This window comes from Epinephelus fuscoguttatus, linkage group LG17 (assembly GCF_011397635.1).
Source record: "Epinephelus fuscoguttatus linkage group LG17, E.fuscoguttatus.final_Chr_v1".
NCBI lineage: Eukaryota > Metazoa > Chordata > Actinopteri > Perciformes > Serranidae > Epinephelus > Epinephelus fuscoguttatus.
The window spans coordinates 30,862,109-30,887,947 of record NC_064768.1 but is presented as its reverse complement, the minus strand read 5'-3'; the positions used below and the strand labels follow the sequence as shown (position 1 = coordinate 30,887,947).

General features: G+C 42.1%; 1 protein-coding gene and 1 long non-coding RNA gene across 3 annotated transcripts in view; one reads left to right on the top strand and one right to left on the bottom strand.

The window, feature by feature from the left end:
* Positions 1–25,839, top strand: part of LOC125904966 (uncharacterized) — a 127,835-nt gene that overhangs the window by 91,137 nt on the left and 10,859 nt on the right. The window lies entirely within an intron of this gene.
* angpt2b (angiopoietin 2b) overlaps positions 1,705–25,839 on the bottom strand; it is a 32,541-nt gene continuing 8,406 nt past the window's right edge. For both annotated transcript variants that reach the window (XM_049602681.1, XM_049602682.1), the window contains 7 exons: positions 25,353–25,474; positions 21,415–21,647; positions 20,755–20,879; positions 15,901–16,002; positions 11,423–11,589; positions 6,969–7,099; positions 1,705–6,729 (listed from right to left, as the gene is read on the bottom strand). In XM_049602681.1, the coding sequence (XP_049458638.1) occupies positions 6,569–6,729; positions 6,969–7,099; positions 11,423–11,589; positions 15,901–16,002; positions 20,755–20,879; positions 21,415–21,647; positions 25,353–25,474 (1,041 nt within the window). In that variant the 3' untranslated portion in view covers positions 1,705–6,568. The remainder of the gene's footprint in view (positions 6,730–6,968; positions 7,100–11,422; positions 11,590–15,900; positions 16,003–20,754; positions 20,880–21,414; positions 21,648–25,352; positions 25,475–25,839) is intronic.

The following is a 25,839-nucleotide window of genomic DNA, read 5'->3' as shown; positions in this document are numbered from 1 at the left end:
TGCTCTTACGTCTGTTGTGCTAAATTCCTGCTGCTGTGCAAGTCTTTGCATCAAAATAAGGCTGGTTGTTTTTCACAGTGCGTCTTTTCATTTCACCCCAAATTCAATCGACAGAGCTCTGCTTTCACTTCACTTTATGCTACGTTGCTGCTAATTAACAATTTGCATCAAAATGAGGTTTAAAATGAGGTTCCTCTTCACCTGAATTCTATATGTCTTCTTTGGATATGTATCCACCGCTGCATATATATGTATATCATTTCTTACATAGGTTACTGTACTGTGATGCACTGCAGCATAGTTGTTGTGAATGTCTGAGCTGGACAAAGACAGGGATCAACTGCTATGGTACGGTAATGTTAGTGACGTTATGCTTCTCGGCCTTCATGCATTCATCATACTGCAGATTGTGGTGTTTTTACAGGTGGTTAACAAGTCAGTTGTGTTGCTTTGTGATGCAGACACAAGTCTCATGCACTCCTTGCATGTGATTTGTTCTCTTCTGTGTCCAAACAACGGATGATGATGGTTGATGAGGGATGATTTTTGTTTTGTCTGTCTGCAGTCACAACTTTGAGTAAAGCTTTTTGCAGACTGCTGCTGCAGGGTGAGCACATAGTGGACAACTCTTCAGTCAGTGGAGGCTGTTGTTAGTTTAGGAAGCGCTTGCTTTGATATGCAGCAAAGTTTTGTAAGAGCAAAACAAGCATTTTAAATGTTAATATTGCAGCTAACAATGTTCATTTAATTGTGGGAAGCAAAAATCGTGAGCGTGATTAACATTCGATTACTTGTGCAGCCCTAAGACCGAGGCTAGACAGGCAGCAGACCGCTGTTTGAGACCAGTGACATTTCCAGCTGTGTTTGTAGCAGCCACACTGGATATTTGAAGACAAAACATAATCTTTCCCTAACCCTAACCAAATGGTTATGTGCCTAAACTTAACCACACATTAACCCCAGTGCTGTCACAACATAGAATTGAAAACTGAAATGTAAAATTTAAACATATCCGCTACATATGAAGCATAAAATGATGATGCAAACTGATATGAAGATGAGGCTGTAAAAGTTGAAGATGTTTGAGTGAATAATTAAAGAATCAATCAGGCTTTGAACTGCCAAACACTGCTCCACGCACAGTCGAGCTTAAAACTGGATGTATAGCTGGTGCCCTGGTGTACAGGGCAAATAAACACCGAGTGTACAAACTGCCCAGCGCGTAAAGTAACGCAGACAAGATAGATTTTGAGATTTAATACATAAAGTACGGACCTATAGAGTGCTGTTAGGCCTAGTTTGTTACCTTTCGACAGAGCCAGGCTCGCTGCTTCCCCGTTTCCAGTCTTTATGCTAAGATAATAGCACCCGCTGGGTGTAGCAACTCTAGCTATCATATTTATCTTACAGACATGAGTTGTATTGATCGCCATATTTCTGTCAGGAAGAAAATGAATAAGAATATTTCCCAAAATGTCTTTTTAAGTAGCTCCAAAGTTAATTAAACAATTTCTCCATTGTTTGCTACAGTCACACACACGATACGTAGGGCTGGCATGATGTCAGATTTTTACTACACGGTTATTGTGGCCAAAAGAGTTTACAATAATGATATTATCACAGTATTTATTGAAAATAAAAAAAAAAACATGCTTTTTGTCGAATTCATCTGTGTCTGTTTATTGCGTGTTTCTGAGGTGGAAAGAGAGTCTGTAACCATGACTGTACAAAATCGTACAAAAAGAAATCAAATAACTTTATTAATGGATAGTGAAAAGGCGACCAGATGGCGTTGGGGAAGGGAGACCTATTAAAAATGGAAAGAAACAGAAATGGCTTCAGAGGCACTGGATTATTTATACTGCTTTACATATGTGTATTATTAACATGATATCAGCATTTCCTTTTTAAATATCACAGGTGTATTGCGACACCCTAACTGTATGTTATGCATCTGCTTGTTTCATTGCGCCATGCTACTTATATGACGGGAAATAAAAATCCAAAAAGCTTCCTTTAATTGGGAGATTTGAAACGTGTTTTCCATCATTTCATAAGGAGTCTCAGTACTGTATGACATATTTGGCACCTTTGAAAATCTTTGGGTCTGACTGGAATTCAAAATTAAGTCTTGAGCAATGCTCGTCCCAACAACATGGACTTGTAATGATGGACCTGCCAATGTAGTGCTTAAGTATTAGATTGTAGATCTGTTTGCACTGTGCACAAGGAGCTAATACAGATGAACATCAGATCTGTAGTTAGAAAAGTCTGTTTCAAATATTCCCTTTTTTTCAAAGAGTGAAATGAACTCTTCCCCTTAAGTCCACCACTGTGAGAACCAGCACATACGTTACCAGCCTGACACAAATATTGATAATATTGTAACCCAGTGCTAAAGTTATGATCTCTTTGTTTCTCTGCCACTGCGCCTACAAATAACCCGTCTGATAAACAGGGACTGGGACGAGTAGAGAAGCGATGCATCCCAGACTCTGGTCTGCTTCACTGGACCTGAACACAACCATTTCATCTGTTGAGCCAGCAGGCCAAATCAAGTGGTCTTTATTAAAGTCGCTTTGATGGATTCACCCCTGGCCTCCCCCGCTGTGATCTATCGCCTGTCCAGCCCTTGGAGGTCGTAATAAACTTGTTTAGCAGTGGGGTCACCGCATGAAAGCAGAGCATGGGTGTGTGAGTGTGAATGTGTGTGGGTGCTTTTCTGCTTGCACGGTGTGTGATGTTATGTGGTGCAGGTCTTGTCACAGCCTGTGAGTTGTATATCCATAGCTCCATCCACTTGTGATGATATTTGTTGTTTCATTACAGATTCAAGCATGATTGCATTATTTATTTATTCACACACATTTAAGCTGCGGTCAGGCACAGTGGCAGCGCTGTTATCCCTTTGAGTAGTTTTACTGTCCTGAGCCGCTCCCGCATATTTTCTAATAGAGTAGTAAATCAAAGGCAGTTGAGCGTACATAAGTCCTTCACAGATTCGGTGAAGCCACGCACAGAAAAGCTATTTATTTAAGCTATTTATTTATAAAAAAAAAAAATGAGCGGTCTCCTTTTTCATTCAGAATATATTTCTTTCTTACGCATCTCTGAAAATGATTTGAATAAGTACGACGTGAAAACACAGAGACCTGGCTCACAGCTCATTACGCCTGTTGTCTTATATCTGCAGTTGCATTAAATTTGCAGCAGTCAGAAGTGAATCATACTGGGTGCTGCGTTTGGCAAAGATGATGAGCTCTTTAAGTGTTCTTCTGTCTGTGAATGAAACACAGCAATTAGCAGACATTGTAGACACGGCCAGCTGACATCCATGTGTGTCCAGTTAGCAATGGCTGCTGTCCCCAGCGTACACCGGGACATCCAGGTCATAGTTAGCCGAGGTGAAACCCATCCGCTTTCTAATGGATACCACAGGGACCGGTGTTATTGGATGATTCATCAGATCAATGCTCGACAGTTCCCATCTGACTTCCTGAGTCCAGCATGCGAGGCTTGTTGGGGTTTATGTAGCTTGCATGGTAACAAGCACCTGGCACTGCTGATCATAGGCACCGAAGACTGTATATGGTTTTATTGTTTTAACAAAGTAAAAACTGAATTTACTACTTTGTTCCCAGATGTTATTACAAATGTTTCATTTTTGAAAGTAAATCACACCAGTGAAAGTGTATGATGTACTTTTATGAGCGAAATCTCTCACAAATAAAGTTTTACGAGAGGTGTGCCTGGAAAGAATGGGGAATATTTCATTCTGAAAAGCCCTTTGGAAGATACAGCAAAGGGCAAAGCCTGTTATTGTTGCTGTTCTTTATGGTGTTGTTTTATAACAGTGGTAAACCATTGAAGTCACTGTAGGTTATTGTATGTTATATTGTGTATGGACTCAACTACAGTTATAAACAAGTACTGATATTTTACAGCCTGGTGATGCTACTGGAAAAGTTACAATCAGGCCATTGCAAAGGAGAAATATAACTTAATACCAGACGTTACACAAATCACAACAACCAAAGTCAATAAAGCACTTAGTGTGAAATTAAGACTTTATAGTGGGGTGTATATATTTTTAAAGGGAGAGTTCAACCCAAAATCAATGATACATATATTTCCTCTTATCTGTAGTGCTACTTATCAGTCCAGACTTTTTTGGTGTGAGTTGCAGTGTGTTGGAGATATCAGCCATAGAGATTGCTGCCTTCTCTCCAGTATAGTAGTACTAGATAGCTTGTGGTGCTCAAAGCGCCAAGTAAATAATTAAGAAAAACTCATCAGCAATGTCTCTGTCCAGAAATCGTGACCCAATTGCTCAAGATAATCGACAGGCCTTGTTGTGAGCAGTTTCATGTTGGAACTATTTTCTTTCTAAAGAACCATATCACCACTTTGAGTGCCGACCAAAGTTAAAATATTTTAACTTTTACCGTTCACCGGCCATGGAATACTCAACCGGGTGTGACGTAGTTTCAAAACAGAAAAGAAAACATGGCAGAACTCGACAACGAAAAGCTAGTGCTTTTGGTGCAGCAGCACCCAGAATTATATGACCAAACTTTAAAAGCCTACCATGATGCTTCCAAGAAGGCGTACATATGGGACGCGATTAGCGCAGAGCTGGGTGGAATACCAGGTACATAATATGAAACTTAACGTTGTGAATTGCTTTATTAGCTTAGCGAGCTATCTGGCTAACATTAGCTCTCTGTAGCCCCAAAACATCGCCATAGCAACAATCATGTGTCATGAGTCACGTGTGTCTCATTTTGCCGTCGTGCCGTTCCATTAGACCTTGTTTATTTCTCCCGTTCCGTCCAGCAGATGTCTCCCGTCTGCCTGATTTCATGTGAATGCGGCATTAGACATGCTCTGTTCTTGTCCAGGAATTATGCTCTGTAAACACTGATCCCTGTATTATGTTGAGGAATCTCTGTAGTGCGTATGTAAAGCTCATGTATGCAGTTGATAGAGAGGAATGTCTCTTTTTATGGAGAGAACGAGATTGTGTAGAATCAATGTTGATGACACCCTGGTTTTTCTTTATTTTATAGTTTTCATTTATTCACTTCCTCTTTTTGCTTTTTTTTTTAAAATTTGTTTTGATGTATTTATTTCAACATGCTTGAGTAGTTGTGTTTCTTTTGATGCACTTGTATCGAAGATTTGTTCGGATGTTTTATTGTTAATATTTGTATTTTTGATGATAAAGAAAAAAAAACAAGCATACGTCTACTGCTAGCTCACCTAGCACCACTGAGCTAGCTAATGTTAAAGCCCAGCTGAGGAGGACACAATAATATTTACATCTTGCACTCAGGCACGAGCCTCTTGTCCAACAGTAGATGCACTCTTCCTTCTGAGCAGTGATACGGCTGGTGGGTGTAGTTCTGTAGAAGAAATAGTTCCTAAATGAAACTGCTCACAACAAAGTCTTTGGAATATCCTTAATAAGCGGGTGATGATGTCTGGAATGGGCGGCACGGTGGTGTGGTGGTTAGCACCATCGCCTCACAGCAAGAGGGTTCCTGGTTCGATCCCGGGTGGAGGAGCCCTTCTGTGCAGAGTTTGCATGTTCTCCCTGTGTCAATGTGGGTTTTCTCCGGGTGCTCCAGCTTCCTCCCACAGTCCAAAGACATGCAGGTTAATTGGTGACTCTAAATGGTCCGTAGGTGTGAATGTGAGAATCTCTTTGTGTCAGCCCTGTGATAGTCTGGTGACCTGTCCAGGGTGTACCCTGCCTCTCGCCCAATGTCACCTGGGATAGGCTCCAGTCGACCCTCAGGAGGATAAGCGGTTAGAAAATGGATGGATGGATGATTTCTGGAATGAGACGTTGCTGATGAGTTTCTCAAATGTATTTTTTTGGTGCTTTGAACACCAAAAGCTGAGTCCCATCTAGTTTGACTATATTTGAGAGAATGCAGACATCTCTACAGCTGATATCCCAACACTCAGCTACTCACACCAAAACAATATGATTGATAAGCAGCACTACAGGTAAGAGGGAAAATATGTATTTTGGATTTTGGGGTGAACTGTCCCTTTAATCACTTGACATTCTGTAAAATATATACAAAGCGGTGTCTGAATTATTGCAGTTTGGTCATATTTATTTACAGCAAACAAACAGACGCGTTTTCAGACTTTGATATGAAAATAGGTATTGCTATAAAGTGTCTCTAAGAGTTTATGCATTAATCAGTTGAATTTTATTTTAAGTTGAGTTACTGATCATATGTTAAAATATGACGTGATCAGTTGTGTTTTGTAATTTATAGAAAAGCTCATACCTTCTTCCTGTCCAAGTTGCCCATATTGAAATATCTGGGCAACTTTGTAAATGATATTGTTGATTGAATTTCTTACTCAGGAATTCACTCAAACCACAGTCATTTGCTCAAAGTCAGCACATGTCCTCAGGTAGTTGCCAAAGCCATGCTTCAAAATGTCCAGAAGCTTAAAGCATCAACAGTCAGATTCGAATTTCCTCCCAATATATACATTTTCCTGGATATTGTTCATTATATTGATTGGAGGCCAAGCCATGCCGTCAGAAGTTTGCTGGGCGCACCATCATGGTTGTCATGGTCGCCATCAGGTTAGGACCCTTCCAATAGTACCACTTAATACCGTTGTAGCGAATCACACTGGATGAGCTGGGGTAATATATGCCATTCAGGTTGGATGGACCGCAAGCCTCAAACCACCAACCTGGAGAGGGAATGTGCCAGAGAGTTCAAGGGAAAAAGTCAGAATTAATCAAATTCAAGCTCATGAAATGTAACACCCAAATGTACAGCTGTAAGTCAGCAGTAACTTTATATTGGCGCAGAGGGAAAATGAAATGCACTTCGGGACATTTACAAGGGGTGGATAGAAATGTTTAACAAGATGTGTTGTAAGGAGAGACAGATTGAGTCAGGGGTTGATGAGTAGCAGGAGTCGGGTACCTCCAGATGCGAGCTGAGCGCACTTGCAGGTGCAGCGGTCGTTGTCTCTGTCCTTGGTGCTGAACTGGGTGCCAGTGTGGGTGAGGCTGCTCGTCCGTCCAGCTGTGCCACTGAAGCCCTCGACGTGAAGGCTGGATTTTTGGGAGAGTAGTCAAAGAGCAAAGATCTTCAGTGAAAAGCTCAGCCACAGGCACTTTTATTTATTATTGAAAGCTGTGTTGGGCAACATTGTTTGTTGGCAGCTGCACATGGCAGGCAGTGGTTACTGCCCGAAAACTGTTTGAACTTCTTGTTTTACTGAAATCCACTGATGTTATGTTGGTGAAGTGATCACAGCACAATCATGTTTACCAAACCATCTGGTGTGTGATGCCTTGATACAACAGGATAGCAAAGGGATGAGTAAGGCAAAATATCTAACTTGGTGTGTCCAACTTTTATTTGTTGGAGCTGCTGTTTAGGAGACAGTTTGAAGCTGGCTTTGGCAGCGTTGATTTTTCCCATACCTCCATACCTTCCTGACATTTCACTGGGGTATACAGTATATGGCAGTATTTGTGTGAAAAGAAAACTGTAAAAGCTGAGCTACTGGAGTAATTGCAGCACGTACGTCATTGTTTATCTTAAAATGTTGTGTTTCTAATATGCAGTAAGGCAAGTCTTGCTGGGTTTAAATACTTATGGCCCATTGAATAATGACCACATAGGAAAAAAAAGCTCCCTTCTTGCTGGATGACCCAGTGACACTTGTTGCCGCAGCGGCTACTGACACATCAGTGGGATTAACAGAGATGATGTGTTGAATAAAATCATGTGGCTAATAAACTGTTGTCATAGTTTGAAGAAGATAAAGTTATAATTGGCAATGCTGCAGCTGTGGCCCAGAGGTAGAGCAGGTCGTCCATGATCGATGGTTCAATCCCCGGCTCCCCCATCTACATGTCGAAGTATCCTTGAGCAAGATACTGAACCCTAAATTGCTCCCGATGGCTGTTCCACCGGTGTGTGAGTGTGTTAAAAACTGAGTAGCAGGTGGCACCTTGTATGGTAGCCTCGGCCACCAGTGTATGAATGTGTGTGTGAGTGGGTGAATGGGACTCTAATGGTGTGTCTCAAATCACATACTTCTGTTAGTACACTTCTGTGTAGTATACTATGTACACTATGTACTCATTGGCGTACTGCGCAAATTTCAACAGGGTAGTGTTGTCTCAAACCAAACACGGCTGTTGTGCACTCACCGGAAATGACAACCGCAGCTGTTAGCTAGTTAGCAAACTAGCATTAGCATTCGCATTCTCGTTCGCGGTACCAAATCATTACAGACTGCTAAACTAACCCAATAAACATACTGCTGGCTTATACCCGACAACAGTATAGTGGTGCTTAGTGAAAAAACACATGTATTTGTACAATGCAGCAACGTTCACGGTTGCACAGTCCTTGGCCGCCATTTCCAGATTGAAAAGTGGTCCCTCCCCTTCCGCTACGTAGCCAAGGTGGTGACCATTGAGGGCGAGAAGTGTCCATAGTTCCACACTCAACTTCTTGACCGTTTTGAGTGCACCATCTGGGTACTCATAGTGCACTGCATTTTTCCATACTTCTCAGTGTGAACGCACTTATGCACTCGAAATATTAAGTATAAGTCCAGAAATACGTGATTTGAGACACAGCATAAGTGTAAAAAGTGCTTTGAGTTGTTGGATGAATAGAAAGGCGCTAAAGTGCAGGTCCACTAATACTCTCAAACAGGGGCTGAGGCATTTTTTGTTTTAACTAGTCCGGCAACGTTATCCCCACCACTGGCATTTGGCATCTTTCTCAGCTCAGCTGCGTGTCAGTAGAGACATCTCTGGTGGCAGGTGCTGTGCACTACAACACATCGCCTCAATACAGCTTCTCTATCAGTTTAATTGAAAGAGAGGCATCTGCATTTTGAAGATGATGAAAATCATAAATACCCTTGTACGCTGTAATATCTTGATATGGCCCAAACCTGGTCTGTTGTTCACTTTTAATTTGTCGCTTCTATCAGTGCCTCAGGGCATACCTGACATTAGGATTTCATTTTGGTAAATAGACAGCATGTTAAGTGGGGCAAGACTCAATGCTCTTCTCTGTCATTTGGAGTCTGTAGAGTTGTGCCTTACACAATGTTAAATTCAAAAGACCCTGGATACATTATTTCACAATCAAAGATAAATGTAAAATAATCAAAGAATATACAGGTAGAACCACCTGTAAACCACAGCGGGAGATCATAGCCCGTTTACAGTGTGTACAAATAGCCTACTTTAATGCAAGGTACCATCTCCCCTCGGTTCCTATTGTTGCCAAGCATCAAAATAAAAACTAACCTAAAGTACGTCTCATTATTTTTCTGCCATGCTGTGCTTTGTGAAACAACCCAAACAGTCTAAAAGAAATCTCTGCCCAAGTTAAACTGATTCGCTCAATTATTTTCACACAGTGTCCCCAGCAATGGAGTCTGTGTGTGGATGTGTCAGTGTGTGCGTGTCAGTGCTGGTTTGAAGAGCGTGGACGAGGAGGTCAGCCCTGCTGTCTGCCCTCTCCTCTGCCCTGTCATTCTGTCTAGTTAGTACCGGACTCTCCCCTGAGTTATGTGACCCCCCTCCCTCCGTAGCCCGGGGCACGCTGTCTGTGATGACTAAATGAAGAATCCTCCTCTTGAATTTGTAAGTTCACAGGGCAGGGTAACACATCATGAGGGTCAGCAAGAGGGGAGTTTGAAATGACAGCGCAGCGGACGGGAATAATGATAGAATAGCAGAGAGGCTGGAATAATACATGAGGGGATATTTTTGTTAGACGACTTAACTTTTCTCTTCACGATGGACCGGTGACGTGGAGCAAATTAAAAACTATCAAATTAGACAGGATGGTAACCACAGGCTACAGGATATCCTATTGGAAAGAGTGTTCGGTGCCAGTTCTCCTTACTCTGCAAAACTTTTGCATTAGCCATGACTTCCAGACGTATTAGTTCAGCTATTCCACCAATACCGCAAACCACAGGCTAATCCTTTTCAAGGTGACTGTCTTTTCATATTGTTATTGTATCCCTTAATGACAAATATACTGTTACATTAAAAGGAATGCCAACCATTGGTTTAACTCAAAGAATGGCTGTTCTTGGCTACCTCAGAGGGGAAAGCGGTCTGTCATGCTGATGATTAATGTATGAATAATGTTATGAGTTTTAGGTGAAGACCTCCATGTTGCTCTGGGGAGCACACTGGATGCAGCTGAGAAGGTGGAGGATTGCTTTGGCTGACTGGCTGCATAGCACCGCAGCTCCGGCTTGGGAGTTTTAATATAAACCCACAGACAAAGCCAGCGTCTTGAGCATGCTAGTAAAGCTGGTGCATATTGAACTGGTTACACAGAACATGATCTCAGAGGTAGCAAGCTACAGAGGTGATTATATTCATTCAGGTGCCTCACCTCACACAGTGTAGCCTACAGCAAAATTGTGAAACATTCAGTTTCATCGCGCTAATTATGTGGAACAAACTCAGGCAAATGCAATTTGCTGCACTATTAAGGATCTTGGAAAGCACACACCCACATGTGATTATGATTTTTTTCATCTCTCAGAGCATCAATCTCCATAAACTTCCACAAAACAAAAGCAAATTCCTGTGAATATATGTGAAATTTGAGCGCAACTATTTTAGTTTACATTTTATTTTTGTCTGTTTTGAAAGAAGTAAGGCCTCAGCACACCCACACATAATCTTGTTAGTGATTGCAGGGTTACCGCGGAGCTTGGTTTGAGTTGTCAGTTCCTGGCAGGGGCAGGTATTGCCGAGCGTTGCTGTTATACTCCAGTGGAGGTGGCTCCCCTTGGGGATTTTCAGGGGCAGTGGTAGCCGCGGTGATGGGAGAAGAAAAATGGAGGCAGGCGAAAGTGGCTGTGTGCCCTCCACTGAGCTCATCATTTTGAATGACATTCTTAAAAACGGTCCAAGTGGTTCCTTAACTTCAGTGCTCGGGGATAAGAAAGCTTAGAGAACGAGAAAATAGAAAGGAGTTGGAGCTGTTGATAACGGTTTCTAATCTGTCGTGATATTAAAAGTCTTGCACCCAGAGGGGAGCCTACGATTGAAAGGGTGTTACTGCGTTGCAATTATGCCTTTCACAATAGAAGGCTCTTAAGAAAAACACTTGACTGAAATAAAGCACCGTCATTATACCCCTATTCACGTCTGATTTTTGACAAAGCAAAATAATTTAATTGGAGACCTGAGTGTACAAGGAGTGGTTTAGTTTCACATTTTGTCATATCTTGTGCTATCATGTGCTAATTACGAAACACTTTTGGTAATTGGTTGATTTAATAATTAAAGGGGTGAATTTTGATCTGAGCATTACATCATTACAAGCCTGCATGTTCACTTCACTGTATTATATATATTGAAAGCTGGTACCTGTAGTTGTTGTCCTCTCCGTCTATGTAGAAGCGATCGTAATGCGAGAAAGCTTCGTTCCCCTCTCTGTCTTTTAGCTGGACATGCAGACTGTATTCCTGCGAGCTGGTCAGCCTGTGGATGATATCATTCCCCAGCCAGTGTTCCCCAGACAGCTCTCCAAAGCCCTGGATTAGACACAAAGACAGAGAGAAACAATGGAACAAGAAAATATTCTAACAAGGGGGGTGATTTTACCAGGGATCTGCCAAGTGTTTTTTGGAGTTAATATGAAAATGGGCCTCAATTTAAGAAGTCACATTTATCATTTTGATGGCCGAAGACAGTCCACTGAGTTTATGAAGTGAAATACTCCGCTCCCAAAGCAAGAGGCCAGTCAATTGAGACTTTAATTTTCTCTAATATCCTACCAATGCTCTGTCTGTGCTTGCAACACTTACAGTAAAATAAAATTGGCTTTGTGGACGGATCCACTGTTTGTTTGAGCTTGGGAGCTGGACATGAGTTTTCGTCTCATTTTTGGCAAGGGGAAACAACACTGAGTGATCACCAGGGCAGAATAAGCTGGGCAAGAACATAGGAAATATTTTTTTGAGGAGGAAATTACAAAAGGATGCAGGCAGGTGAAACCAAACAAACACAGATGCTGCTATACAGGGCACAGGGGAGCCCTAAAGGGTTTGGTGAGTGTGAAGATGATGAGATATGATAAAGCTTTTGCAATCACCAGATCTCAACCACACCATTCCAATCTCTCTGGGTCCACTAATCACTCATAAAATCAAGAGATGGATGAATGGCATCAGAGGGCGTTTTTCTTTTGTGTGAGTTAGTCAAACTACAAAATGAATTTGCTGTTCTCTGGTGAACATGCACTGACAGATGTTTATCAGTGAGTGAAATTCCCTTTTGTATTGTTTTTTTTTATATTTTAAAAAAATGAGCAAGGATTGAATGTTTTCTCACAAAGACCAATCTCCAGTCTTTCAGAGTTCGCTCTCAGTATGTGAAATTATATGATACTGTATCTTTTAGCTTTAATTGTGCTGTTTGCCTCATGAAGGTCGAGTTACCGAAACGCTGCAACATTAAAATCATTATTTTTGCAAGTTAGACTGTGTGCAGGAGTCTTTATTACAAGTTTTATTCTTCTCGTCCCTCTCCTACGCACTTGTTTGAAAATAGATGTGCAAAGTATTCCTTTGTTTTGAGCCTTAATTGTCAGGCATGATTTAAAGGGTCAGTTCACCCCAAAGTCAAAAATACACATTTTTCCTCTTACTTTTAGAGCTAGTTATTAGTCTTGATTGTTTTGGTGTGAGTTGCTGAGTGTTGGAGATATCAGCTGTAGAGATGTCTGCCTTCTCTTGAATATAATGGAATTACATGGAACTCAGCTTGTGGTGCTGAAAGTGCCAAAATATATATTAGAGAATCTCAACAACATCTCTTTCCAGAAACCAGTTACTCAAGATAATCTTATTGTGAGCAGTTTCATGTAGAAGCTATTTTCTTTCTACCAACTGCATACACCAACCATATCACTGGAGATGAACAAGATGTGTATCTACTAATGGACAAGGAGCTCATACTCATGACAGTGCTATATGTAACCTAAATGGTGTCCTCCTTGGCTGAGCTGTAACATTAGCTAGCTCAGTGTTGCTGAGTGAGCTAACAGTAGATGCATGCTTGTTCTGTGTAGTGGTACGGTTTGCAGGTGTAGTTTAGTCCAATACATTCGAGAGAAGGCAGACATCTCTTACATTCAGTAACTCACACCAAAACAATCCAGACTGATCAAAAGCACTGCAGGTAATAAGAAAAATTCATATTTTGGATTTCGGGGTGAACTGTCCCTGTCTCGCAGTTTGTCATTATCACCACAAGTATAAAGTACTTAGCAGTCATCACTAAACAATGCAATGATTCGAATAAAGAGTCCTTTAAGGGTGCTTTCAGACCTAGAGTTGTCTTGCTTTGGTCTGAATCAGGGACTAATTTTGTCACAAAGTTGTATAATTGCCCAGAGTTGGTTCGTGTTCTCACAGCAGCATTTACAAGCAGACCAGATAAAATGCCTTGTGTGAGAAAGCTGCTCTTGATTGGTCAGAATTTCCATGTGGGAAAAATCCAGGAAGTAAACAAAACGTTGAAGAAGAGTACACTTGCAAGATAAATGTGACACTTTCTAATGTCACAATGGAGGGACAACTACGCAGGTTGATTTTAGCGCTGCTCATCGTGGACTATATTGCTGTCATTGTTCATTTTAGTCAAACCATACAGTTTGAAAATGAGGCGCGGCTACAACTAGAAAACAATGTTTTGATGCATTGGATGCGCTGAATGTGCATATTAAGGCAGTACAGGAGGAGGTGCACATTAATAATCCTCCAGGACTGTAACATGCTCATGTTTAACCCAAACAATGTGTCATGTGACTGCAGTTGCTTCAGATCCAGGTCGGAACACATTCTCACCACAAACAAACCGCACCAGAGTTAATTTGTAACCAGACAGAGACCACCTCTTCAAGAAGGTCTCAGTCCGGTTGTTTTGGTGCACACCTGAGTGTGATTGCTGTGTTCACACCTGCCCAAACGAACCGCACTTAGCAGGCAAACGAACTTGAGTTTGATTGAACTGAACCAAACAGGGCAGGTGTGAAAGCACCCTCAGTAACCAGACAATTATGGCTATTGAAGATTCTGGACTCATTTCGACAGCCCTCCACAGCACCATCACCAAAACATCAATTGACGGAATATATTCTGTAGGAATGCTGTCCCTTCTTCCTGTAGAGTTCAGAGCTGAGCACTGAAGCTCATCTGGCAGCTTGCCTTTAATTTATCAACCATTTCTACATTATTCAGAGGCGGAATATAAAGAAACGAGTGTATAAAAGAGAAGTATCAAGGACATAAATCTGCACCAGGAGTCAGTGTTAAATGATGTTAACAGGTTGAAGGCACAGTAGCATTTACATGATTTCACAGAAGAAACCGCAGCATTAAATGAAAACAGAAACAGTGAGCCACATGGGGGTGATGGCTTTGACAGGAACAGTGTGCTGCAGGATTGGATGTCGCCGCTCCACGGAAATGATAATAACATGCAATGTTCTATTCACAGAGGCGGCTTAAGAGGAGAAATGTTATGTGGCTTCCTCTAATGAATCTCACAGAGGGCTGTTGTGTCAGTTGTTGTTTGACTGAGGCAAGCGAATGTGGATTCACAGTTTGAAAAGGCCAAACAAATTTGAGAATGCGCATGTTATCCGACAGTCAGTAAGCATGTAACCATCAAGGCTGATTGCATTTTCAAGGCAGAGCTGTGAATAATAAAACTTTTGTTCAGTCTATCAGAAGGACATTTTCTTCTTGTTTACCTCGACACTCTAAGTCACTTTGTCTCGCTGTCACACTCTCGGTTTGTTATTGGTCTTAAGTGAGAGTGAATACACAGTGAGAGCCTTGGAGCATTCATCATTCGACCAGCAAGGCCTGGCTTTAACAGTTGATCAACACTGACCACAGTTTCTGAGAATATAGAGTGTGAGCCGAGGCAGTTAAGCGTTTTAGTACATACGTTATCTGCCATCTACAGGGCCTCTGTGCTCCCACGACCCAACTGGAACCAAATATTTATCATCCACTTGAAAAAATATTGGTCTTGAAAGAGGTTTTTTAAACCTGTTTTTGATCTCACTCTTTCTGTTTGTAGTCGCAGTCCTCTCTGCATCCTATTTCCAACCCAAACTGTGGCAATTGATTTGTTGGCGTGGGTGAGAGACAAATTGCTACTCCACTCAATCCCAAACTAGCCTCACTCATTTGTTGTGTGTAATTTAACACAGTCAAAAAAAAGAAGCTTGCAAGCATTATGTTTTTCTGTGTTGCGCAAACAGAATATTGATTCTATTGAGAAAACTTTGTGATGAAGTTAAAAGAAAAAGCCCCGTCTAAATGTAAGTCCAAACAAAACAAAAGCCAAAGGTGTCAAAACATGCTTGGTTTGGCCAGAGTGCTGGAGCAACTTCATAGTCTCTAGTGTATGACTGCATTGTATCCAGTTTGTTTTTCAGACCTAGAATTTGGAAACACTGTTACTTTCATCACTGCACAATCATTTCCCTACACGGGAAAGCTTCTGAGATTAAGGATGGATAGAAACAGTAGTGATCTGTGGGTCATTGAAGTACATTATGTGTGTGTGTTTGTGCATGAGCGTGTGCGGGAGTGTGACAGGGAGAGGGAACGAGAGCAGGTGCAATAACATGGGAGGTGGTAGAGAACACGGGGGCAGCCAAATACAACAAACGCAGGTCACCTGGGATCACAGGCTAGCTGGTATCCCACGCCTCCCTGTGCCAAATCACCCATGGACGGTTATTGGAACCTCCTGTTCAGCCCCACAACACTGATCCATGCTACCTTATACTGGTGCACATTAACCCTACCCTCTGCAGTGCTCACCATTTTGTAGTCCCTCCAGACACGGTGGAAGTTTAGGGAGCCATTTCTCCGATGCTGCAGCACCGTCCACCCTCCACCGCTAGTCTTCATGTCACAGAACACCTGTGGAAATGACAGCAAGGTAGAAGACGCTTTTATTACTTAGGGCAGGGTAGCAAAACTGATCAAGTCAGGAAAGATTTTTTAAGTAATCCCTCTCAATCACCATTCATGACTAGAGATGTACCGATACCACTTTTTCCTTTCTGATACCGATCCCTGAACCGTAGGTACCGATCCGATACCAGCGCGTAAAAAAAACGGATGGGATGTGAATTGTTGTATGTCTCAAAACTTTTTTTAAACTATTATTATCCAGTGTTGACACGGATCAAGACACAGGTTGATTTGCAGCCACACAATTTGGTAAAAAAGACATTTTAAAGGCTACAGTAGAATGCTTTTTAAACTCTGCTCCGTTTCCGTTTCGTTGGCCTGTAGCGTGCGTATGCGTAATGACATAAGGCATTACGTGGTATCAGATTGGTCATAGGCTGTACTCGCTGATACCCAATACTGTATTTTAGGCAGTATCGGAGGCATTTCCGATACTGGTATCGGTATCGGCAAAGACGGTGGATAAACCAAGACGGTCCGCTGCGAGTCAGTTTCCTGTATCAGTGTCACGTGGGGTTCGCGACCACCGCGCCCCTTTAGGAGACTAACAGCAGGTCCTGAGTCCATTGACTTCAGTGGGAGAAACAAACGTGATTACAGATTATGGCCGATTCTTTCGCCCCACAGTCACGGAAGCAGATATTGGACCCATTTATCACAAGCCACATATCTTCAGAACATTTCGACACCAAAATGGTAAATTTCAGACGGACAAATCAGGAGAAAATTTACTTTGTTCAAGACCTGTCTCTGTCTCAACAACACACTCTCGCGAGATCTGGCAACAGATAATCTCCTCTCTGGTGCTGAAATCAGTGCAGTTTCACCAAAGATACTGGATTACTAAAAATATCTTTTTCCAGCGGATGTCTGAGTTACAACATGATTGAGCTAACTGGAGTAGTTTCATGTCGTATCCGACAACGGGAGGCTTTTAACAGATGACGTCCTGATGTTAGCTTTGCTGCTGTTAGCTGTCCCTGTCAGCTGCAGCCACTGATGCTTTCTAGACATTGTGATTTCCCAAAACTGAATAAATACCACACATAGCAACACAAAACTGCTTTGCTAGCTCAATCATGTTCTAACTAAGATATCCGCTGGAAAAAATATTGTTTTCATGTACTGTTTATTGAGTTACTGAGTTATTACAGACACCATTAATGGCTAACGGTTAGCCAAGCTAATCTACGATAACCAAGTGAGGTTGGGGATATTCGTCTTTGATTGGCGGTTCTCCATCGTCTTTGATTGGGCTACGGGGGACAACGCCTACTTAGGAGACCGAAATGTATACCATTTCATACAATGGGGGTATATTGTAGGTGGGCCATCACGTAGTAATCCAGTATCTTTGGTATCGGTACAACTCTACTCCTGACCCACTAGAAGTGTGTGGCTGTATTTTTCTGCAGAGACTCTGCCCTCTGCCTGTATTTTATTTTCTGTGTTGAGGAAATTTATGGCCGTGTACCCCCGCAGTGCTCAAGTGAAGTCAGGGCTTTATAAAAATGTCGCACCCAGCTGCCTGACCATATAAGCAGCAGGTATCCAGGAGACTCAGCACTGAAAAAATGCAGATATACAAAACAAGAGTGAATCTGGGGTTTGATTTTGCTCTCACTTTCACTGGCAAGCATGCGTATAGTCAATAACCAACCATCCTGCTGCATGGTGCACCTTTGAAGTGGCAATAACTGATCGTTTCAGAGGCGGACGAACAAGCGGTAAACAGAACATCGACATAATTATCACCTTATAGCAGCCACATTTTCCACAATAATTTCCCACATTCAGCAGATGCAAAGCATTCATTTGGAGCTGTGTGTCAAGCCACCTGGCAATTCCAATAAAAAAAGAAAGGGAGATATCTGGCTCTTTAGCAGCTAAATGCCCCACTGTGTTAACCAACTAGTCACTAACAGTTGTTTGGTGCTTGGCCAACAGTGTGGAGTGGGTACATCGGAGCTTATTAGCTGAAAACAACTGCTTGTTGAGGAAAGACAGCAAAATATTCTGGTGATCCAAGGGGAACTGCGGAGTTCTCTTCATCGCTGCAAACGACCCCTTTCACATTGCATATAATCATCTGATTGCTACTAGAAAGTGATTTATTTGTGCAGCTGTGATTGATATAGATGCAATTATTTCGTTTAAAACTGATACGCGTGTGCTGATTGGCCGTAAAAACAACAAGCAAAGGTTAATACATCAGTATTCCCTAAATCAAGGTATAAGGAACATAAGAGTGTTCTAGTATTAGCACCATATTGGCCCCAATATTGAACATTTCTTTAAACAATACCCAGCCTTTTTCTGTTTTCCACTTGACAGCTACTCAAGTATATCTGCCAGTACACTGGGATTAGTTTCAAGATGTCACATTTTACAGCATCTGAGCAGTAAACAAGAGAAAGCAGAAAGAAAAATGGCAAGACATAACAAAGAAATAAAACACGTAGTCTTTTTGTTATTTGAAGGATGCCTTGGAAGCATCAGGAGTAAGGGGGGAGACGAGGAACCCAACATTTCAGGGTGTCATACAATGATACGACCCAGGTGGGGAGGAAAAACTAACATATCAGCATGTTCTCTTATCCCCCTGAGTCGGGGCTGAGGAGGAGGCATCTGCGTTTTTGGTTACACACACTGTTTTCTTTCGTACTTGGCTGCACATTTTGCCATATGTAGATATGTTTGGGAGAACAAATGAATTGCGCTCATTCATCTACTGGCAGAACCTGATATTTAAACTCGGTGAGGGACTTGTTTTACATATTCAAGGTGTTTGACTGGACATATCCTAACCTCTCTTAGGTATTGTGATGAAATGTCTGTGAATTTCTCCCATGGGTGGTAAGATTAGATCCCTCTTAATTGAACAAGTGTATTCATTGTGCATACCTCAAGGCTACAGGGTGGGACTGTTTTCTTAGGCACTGTAGTATGTTTCAGTCTCTGTGCTACATGTTGTCGTCTCAAATTAGATATATTGTCAGTGACGGCTTTGACTCGATAACCTCTACAACCTGCAATGAGGTTTATTACTGACGAAACAAAATCGATTTGCTTGGCAGGTTACTTGAATCTTGTCCACCATATGAACCACCCTGACCTGTCTCAAGAGTCAGACAGTATGGATGCTGGTATGTGGGCAGCATCCCAAGGGGTCTCTGTATTCCAACAACTCAACGGGCTATTTTCTGCCAGAAGTGAAATGAGAGTTTCCAGCACTTTCCCAGAATAGGAAAGCTAAATCACGGTCAAAAGGCACTCAGGTCTTTTACCTCTGAAAACAGAGCAGACTGGCAATACGCTGTGATTATCCTCCGGCATATTAGGCCAATGATCTGGCCTTAAACGCATCGCACTGAATACAAAAACAGGGTCTTTAAATAGATGAATTGAAGTCATTTCCCAAATGTGGTAGTTATTGTGATTTAGACCAGATCCGTATTTAAAACTCTAAATTTACTTATTATTAGCCAGCGAGGAGTCAGTTAGGGCCACATCCATTACAATAACATGCAAATATCCAGACAACTTGAGCAATGTTTTGATTTAAAAAAAAGATAATGCCGTGGTTATTATTTGTAAAGGGCTCTCGGGGACAAAATAGTTACCTCACAATATGTGTTTAGTGAGAGGCCCTAATGTGTTTAATGTTATGAGCCCTGTGCATCTGTAGCTTGTAATGAGTTATGAAAAATTACAAAGAAGCCGATCCAAACTATGAATTATTTGGTTATTAAATCCAATCATTATTCACAACCCTGGTGATTAAAAGTCTCATAGATGTCTCATATAGCCTGATTTGCATTCCACACATGTGTATGCTTTTTGTCTTGTGTCCAAGTGAGGAAGCCCGCGCTCCGCTTTGAAAATAGGGCAATTTGTATCTGCCCCACTTTCACGCAGCCACCCAGATTGCCAGCCACATTGGAATTAGATGGCATAGATTGAAAGCAGCAATGATTTGAGGAGTACTAACTCACATCAGTGGAAACGTACATTGGCCCCAGTTGGCAGGAAACACATGGCACCAGTGCCCAACACCTGGTTGCCTTGCCCACAGGAAATGAAGAGGAAGAACAGGGGAAAACAGAGGCGGTAGGAGACGGTGCCAACCAGCAAACTAGACTGAAAGTAATGAATAACAGAAAAGTGTTTCACTGTGGTGAGCTCTTAGAGCAAAGATCTTCACCACAGCTAGCTGAGATTTGAAGAAAGGATCGCCTGCTGGTGGATGTCATGGTTGAGTTAGCAAGGGATAGCTACTTCAGGTCAGCGGAGGTACCTCCTAAGTGTTTCTGACTTTACATTCAGCAGCACACACTCACTCACCATGAAGCCTGCGGGGCATCATGCTCCTGTTGCTTATTATTTTAGCTCTCTGTAACCCAGTATGGCATTTCCATCAACCGCTGCACCAAAAGCACCTGCGAATTACCATGACATCAGACTAGTTTGTCCGCCCAGTGTTTACTCCTGTCCAAAAAGTAATAATACGTTCTTTGCATGTCGTTATGTAGACTGTGAGCTTGATATTATGCCATTACTCCGACTAGGCATAAAAAATGATGCCAGTGCTGAATACTGAAAGACAAATGGATAACATGTCTCACAGAAAAGTTTCATGTCACAGTCAGTTAGGTGATATTTGCAAGAAAAGGCCAATGACCTTTAAAGCCTTACTACCTTGACAGTCTGCGTGGAGTTCGGGAGGCGTATGCTATATATTCCACTCTCTGTCACTCCGGATCGCAGGATCTCCGCGCAGTCCCTGAAACTGAGCGGCTCCTCCTTGGGCATATTGGAGATTTCTGCAAAAACATGTAGGCATTTATTTACAGATGGCAACCTTATGGGTTTTGCACACAAATCCAAACCCCATATGTGAGTTCTCTTGTAATGTTAAGCTCTGGCTTAAGCCTGCAACGCCTGCTGTGCATGCATGTATGTAGTGTGTCTGGGAGTTAAATTACAAGCTGCTCTAGGAGGTATTGCTTGTTTAAAATTACACTTTTTTTTTGGCCTAACTCACAAATGCCATGTTCGTTAATTGAAAATCTGTGGCTCCCCTTTTTGAATGAAATTCTGGTGTTTATTGATGCTATTAGTCATTAGTCATTCTGCACTCAGGGAGTAGTAAATCACAGGAATGCAATATATAATTGTGTGATAAATATAGTGAGTGCCTTGTTCTCTGTTTCATACTGACTAGCATTTCTTTATCTCTTTAGTAACTATAGAGCATTTTTCTTGTACACAAATATATATATATATATATATTTTTAAAATAACTGGTGTTGGCGGCACAATTTGCTCATTTAAAAACCATAAACTGCTCAGCTTTACCGTTGCAGTGGTTGACCATAGCCAGCAGCTGCTGAACCGTGTCCGTGAGCACGGCCTGCTGTCTCTGTAGTAAGGTGCTGTTAAGCGTGGAGCTGCCCAGTTCGCCCTGGAGCTGACTGACCAGTCGACTCTGCCTCTCCAGAAGCTCTTGAAGCTGCTGCTTTTCGCTCTGCAAGCCCTGCAGCTCCCTCCCATACCGAGCCTCCAGCGCTAAGAGCCTCTGCTCCAGAAAACTATCAAAGACAAAAAGCAAAAAAAAAAAAAAAAAAATCCAAAAACATCTTTACAGTGCATTGGAGGAAAGTGAAAATCTGATGACTTAATATATCAAGTGTTAAGATGCATCTTAAAGATGAATGATTAGGGTGGCAGGAGATATAAGAGAGTGGGTGCAGGTGGAGAATCCATCCATTCAGCATTTACCTATCTCAGCAGAGGTTGCACAAACTTGCACATTTACATAAGGATGACTAATAGACATCAGCGCGATGGTCTCATCGGGCTAACATCATATAAACACCTGTACTGCAGCGGCATTCACAGATGGGCCTGCATGCTAAGCCTCTCGATCATAGCCATGAGGCAACAGTCTGACTCCATTTGTGTGTGTGTATGTGCACAAGTGCCACTCCCCCCACCTCCAAATGAAGATCATAAATCCCTGCTGCCTGATCTTTATGGCTTTGACTAACGACTGTGCAGCAGTTATTTATTGAAACAATCCAGCCACCCAGATTGAACAAGCTACTTTTCAGGCCTGTGCACATGCAGCCGCTGCACTGAACGCCTATCCTCAGTCTCCCACTTTAGGCAGCAGCTCAGTATGTGGCCTGAAAGGAGAGCTGGATCAATTCAAATCATTTTTTAAATCACTTTCATTTCGTATTTTCTTTGTGGGGGAACACTCAATGAAAGTGGCAAAGCAAGCTAACAAATTGTTCTCCATTATGTGTGTTTTACTTTGAGGAACAGTCAAAGTGTAGAGTGCGGCGGTAAACCAGCACAGCGATGTTTAAACAGTTAGACAGTTTGACAGAACAAACATGGCACTTTGGATCACACTGCACCCTGGGCAATTAAACTGTTATGCTTATGATCTTGTGCTATTTATTATTATTATTGTAATATATATATATATATATATTGCTATTAGACTGCTCCCACCGTCTCTCCACAAAAAGCAGCACTTCCTGCCAATAGTATTTTACATGTAATGCCTATGAAAACAAACATGCCTCTCTGCTCTTTGTAGTTGGCAGCAGTTCAAAAACTGGCTCCATGCCCTGAAGGATCAGCAGCAGTAGCCCCCCACAACCACTGCAATTCCCTTCTATTCCACAGCTGCAAACCTACTGTGACCTCTCTTATTTCATGCGTCCCGTCATGGTGTTTACCCTTGTGGAGATGTATTCATTTATTTGCGTGTCAGAGCCATGTCACTGACTTGAAGGACGAGGGCAAAAAGGGCAGAGTCAGGCCAAGCAGGGCCAGATGTGTAACAGGTGTTGGACCGGGGCACTGTGTTCTTCCAGTCACACTTGGTACAGATCGATGGAATGATAAACAAACAGATACAAAGAGAGAAAACACCCGCTCCCTTTCACGCCACCCAGCACCCTGTCTTTAACCTCTGCTGGCCCTAATCTGACCTTGTGTTCCTAGAGAGAAGAATGGGGAAACCCCTCCTAACACGCACTGCCTATTCACTGGCAAACACACACACATGCTCACACAATGTGCATTATGTAGTTGCTAAGTGCCCTGTTTTTCTTTTCCAGCTGTGCATGAAAAGGACCAGTTGTATACATGTACATATACAGTATATCACACTTTTGAAAGCCTTTATATTTTGCCACCCAGTGTAGCAATTTCCTGAGAAAACATGCTCTCAGGAAGAGATGTGTGCTATGTTTCCTACAGCAGCCACACCAGCTCATTTGCAATCACTAAAGGAAAAGCAGCAACTGAGCGGGCAAAGAAAATAGCGCCACCTACAGTAACCAAATCCTCACTAACAAAAAACAAGAGATATTGGGAGGTGCAGTTTTTGACTGCAACCCAACTGTAAGACTAAATGTTGCCACTGCACATTTCTTTAAAAAATCACAAATGTTTCCATAATTTCCGGCTTAACGGACATTTCTAGTATTTTTTATTTATTTAACTTATGCCAACAACTTGACATAAGTTAGCATTTAACAACTCATCTTCAGATTTTCAGCGAAGCACATGGGTAGTTCCACCAGTAGTATAGTGTTATCAACCTCAGCTGAGTGGGGAGGGTCTAAAAACAGCATACAAACACATGGCACACAACTTCCAAGCACATGTTGTTTAGATGTCCATAACAGCCTGATATCCAAATCAGTGTGGGTGAATGTGCAACAGAAATGGACAATTGAACTGCGTTTGAATGATTAGCTTGTGTTAGCTTGACCGCCAGCTATCAGACACTGAGAGAAAACAACATGCCGTGTGCATTTTGTGCGACAGGTGGATGCGGTAGAGAGAGCCAAGTGGCGCTGAAGTAGAGTAGAGCAGGGCAGAGAGATCGAAGCAAAATATATGAAACCCGGTGTTAATACAGCAGAACTGGAGAGAGGGGTGAAAAATAAATGTAAGTGGGCATGGCTTGAGGAGGAGGGCACTGAGGGCAAACCATTTAATACATGGTGCAAGAGGTTGAACGAGCCAGGTGCCGCATTTTGCGTTGGCTGTTCAAAGAAATCGATGTATGGAAGCAGTGGCAAAAAGGTTTTCCGTTGTCACAAAACCAACCCAAATCACGTTGCTGCAATCCGTGCCTTAAAAAATAACACCACACTACCTGAGACGACTGCTACGGCCGAAACAGCACCCTCAATGACAGACCGTGTATGTGAGCAGAAAATTCGGGTGAGCTCCACAGCCTCTGCTGAAGCACCCAGAGCACCCTTGAAAAGGAGTGCCTTTGAGAACTTGCAGGACTTTGTTTACAAGCCCAAAAGAATGAGAGAATAAGTGAAAATGGCATCAATTCTTGCATTTTGTTTCTTTTCTAAAACATAATTTAACCATTTGAAAGAAGAGCAAGTTTTCTCTTTGCACGTGTTTGCACTATAGTTGTTACGTTAAGTAAACTCTGCTCCCAACCACCTTTTCACTTAAAGCCCTGCATGTATATGTTTAATTTGTAGCAAGTATATTGAAACTTTACGTTTCTTTACACTTCAATTTTTTGTGTTGTGACAACACTGTGATAAAACATAAACTGACTAACTAAACTACACAACAACCACCACTGGACATATGCTGACGTCCCCTTGAAAATCACCTAGTTGTTGTTGCAACAACCACTGCTGGAAATGTGCTGACCATGCCTTGAAAAATCCCCGGTTTTGTCACCCCACACCACTGGAAATATGACGCCCTTTCCTTAGAAAATACCCAGTTGTTGTCGCAACAACCGCTGCTAAAAATGTGCTGACCTCACCCTCAAAAAACCAACTTATTGTTGCAACAGTCACTGGAGTTGTCAAAATGAGCCATTAAAAAGCACAGCTGGAAATATGGTCTGCTGCTTGGTAGCCGTCTCGCTCATATACATGTAATCTGAACTACATAACTTAAGAAACATTAACATGATACGTATGACACGTACACCACGCAGTGTGTCCGTGATTTGCAAAATGTCCCACGCCAACATTTTCTTGTTGTGACTGAGCTGATGACTGATTTTCTGGGAAGCAAAAAGCAAAAATAACAGCAGAAATGACTGCGTAACACGACCTTGTTTTAAAATGAGAGAATAAGGGCCTTATGAATTACCACTTAGGGTAACATAATGGATCTGAAAATGAAGTGCCTATACACAATAACAACTTACCCTGGAAGTCCTGCAGTGCCTTAATATGTACTTCCCTGAATAATCTTTTGAAGGGTGCGTGTCTAGTGCTCACCTGTTTTTATCACTGAGGCGTGAGATCTCCTGAGTCTGCAGGAGAATATGTTTCTCCAGCCGGTTAGTGAAGAGCGAGTACTCAAGCAGCTGGATCTCCAGGCGACTTGTCTGGTTTAACACCTATAGATTGATAAAAACAGAAGAATAACTTTATCACAGTGTGTGCAGTGACGAAGAATGGATTCGAGTGATGAGGAGTACTGATGAAATGATTGATGGGGGGAAAAAGGCTGCCCACCAGCTGAATTCATAAACAGCACCCTTGGGGATAAACAATGTGGCAAAGCACATCACAAGGCTCATAATGCTCATTCTTTGATCTCACAATGAAAACTTGAGCAGGAATTATCTCACATGCACCTGCGACATGTTTTGAAGTTGCAGATGAAACAAAAACTTGAACAAAGCATCACAGATATTTGTACAGGTTGCGGTTTTGTATCGACTTTGATAAGAGTAAAAGAAAGCACGAGGACCAAAACAGC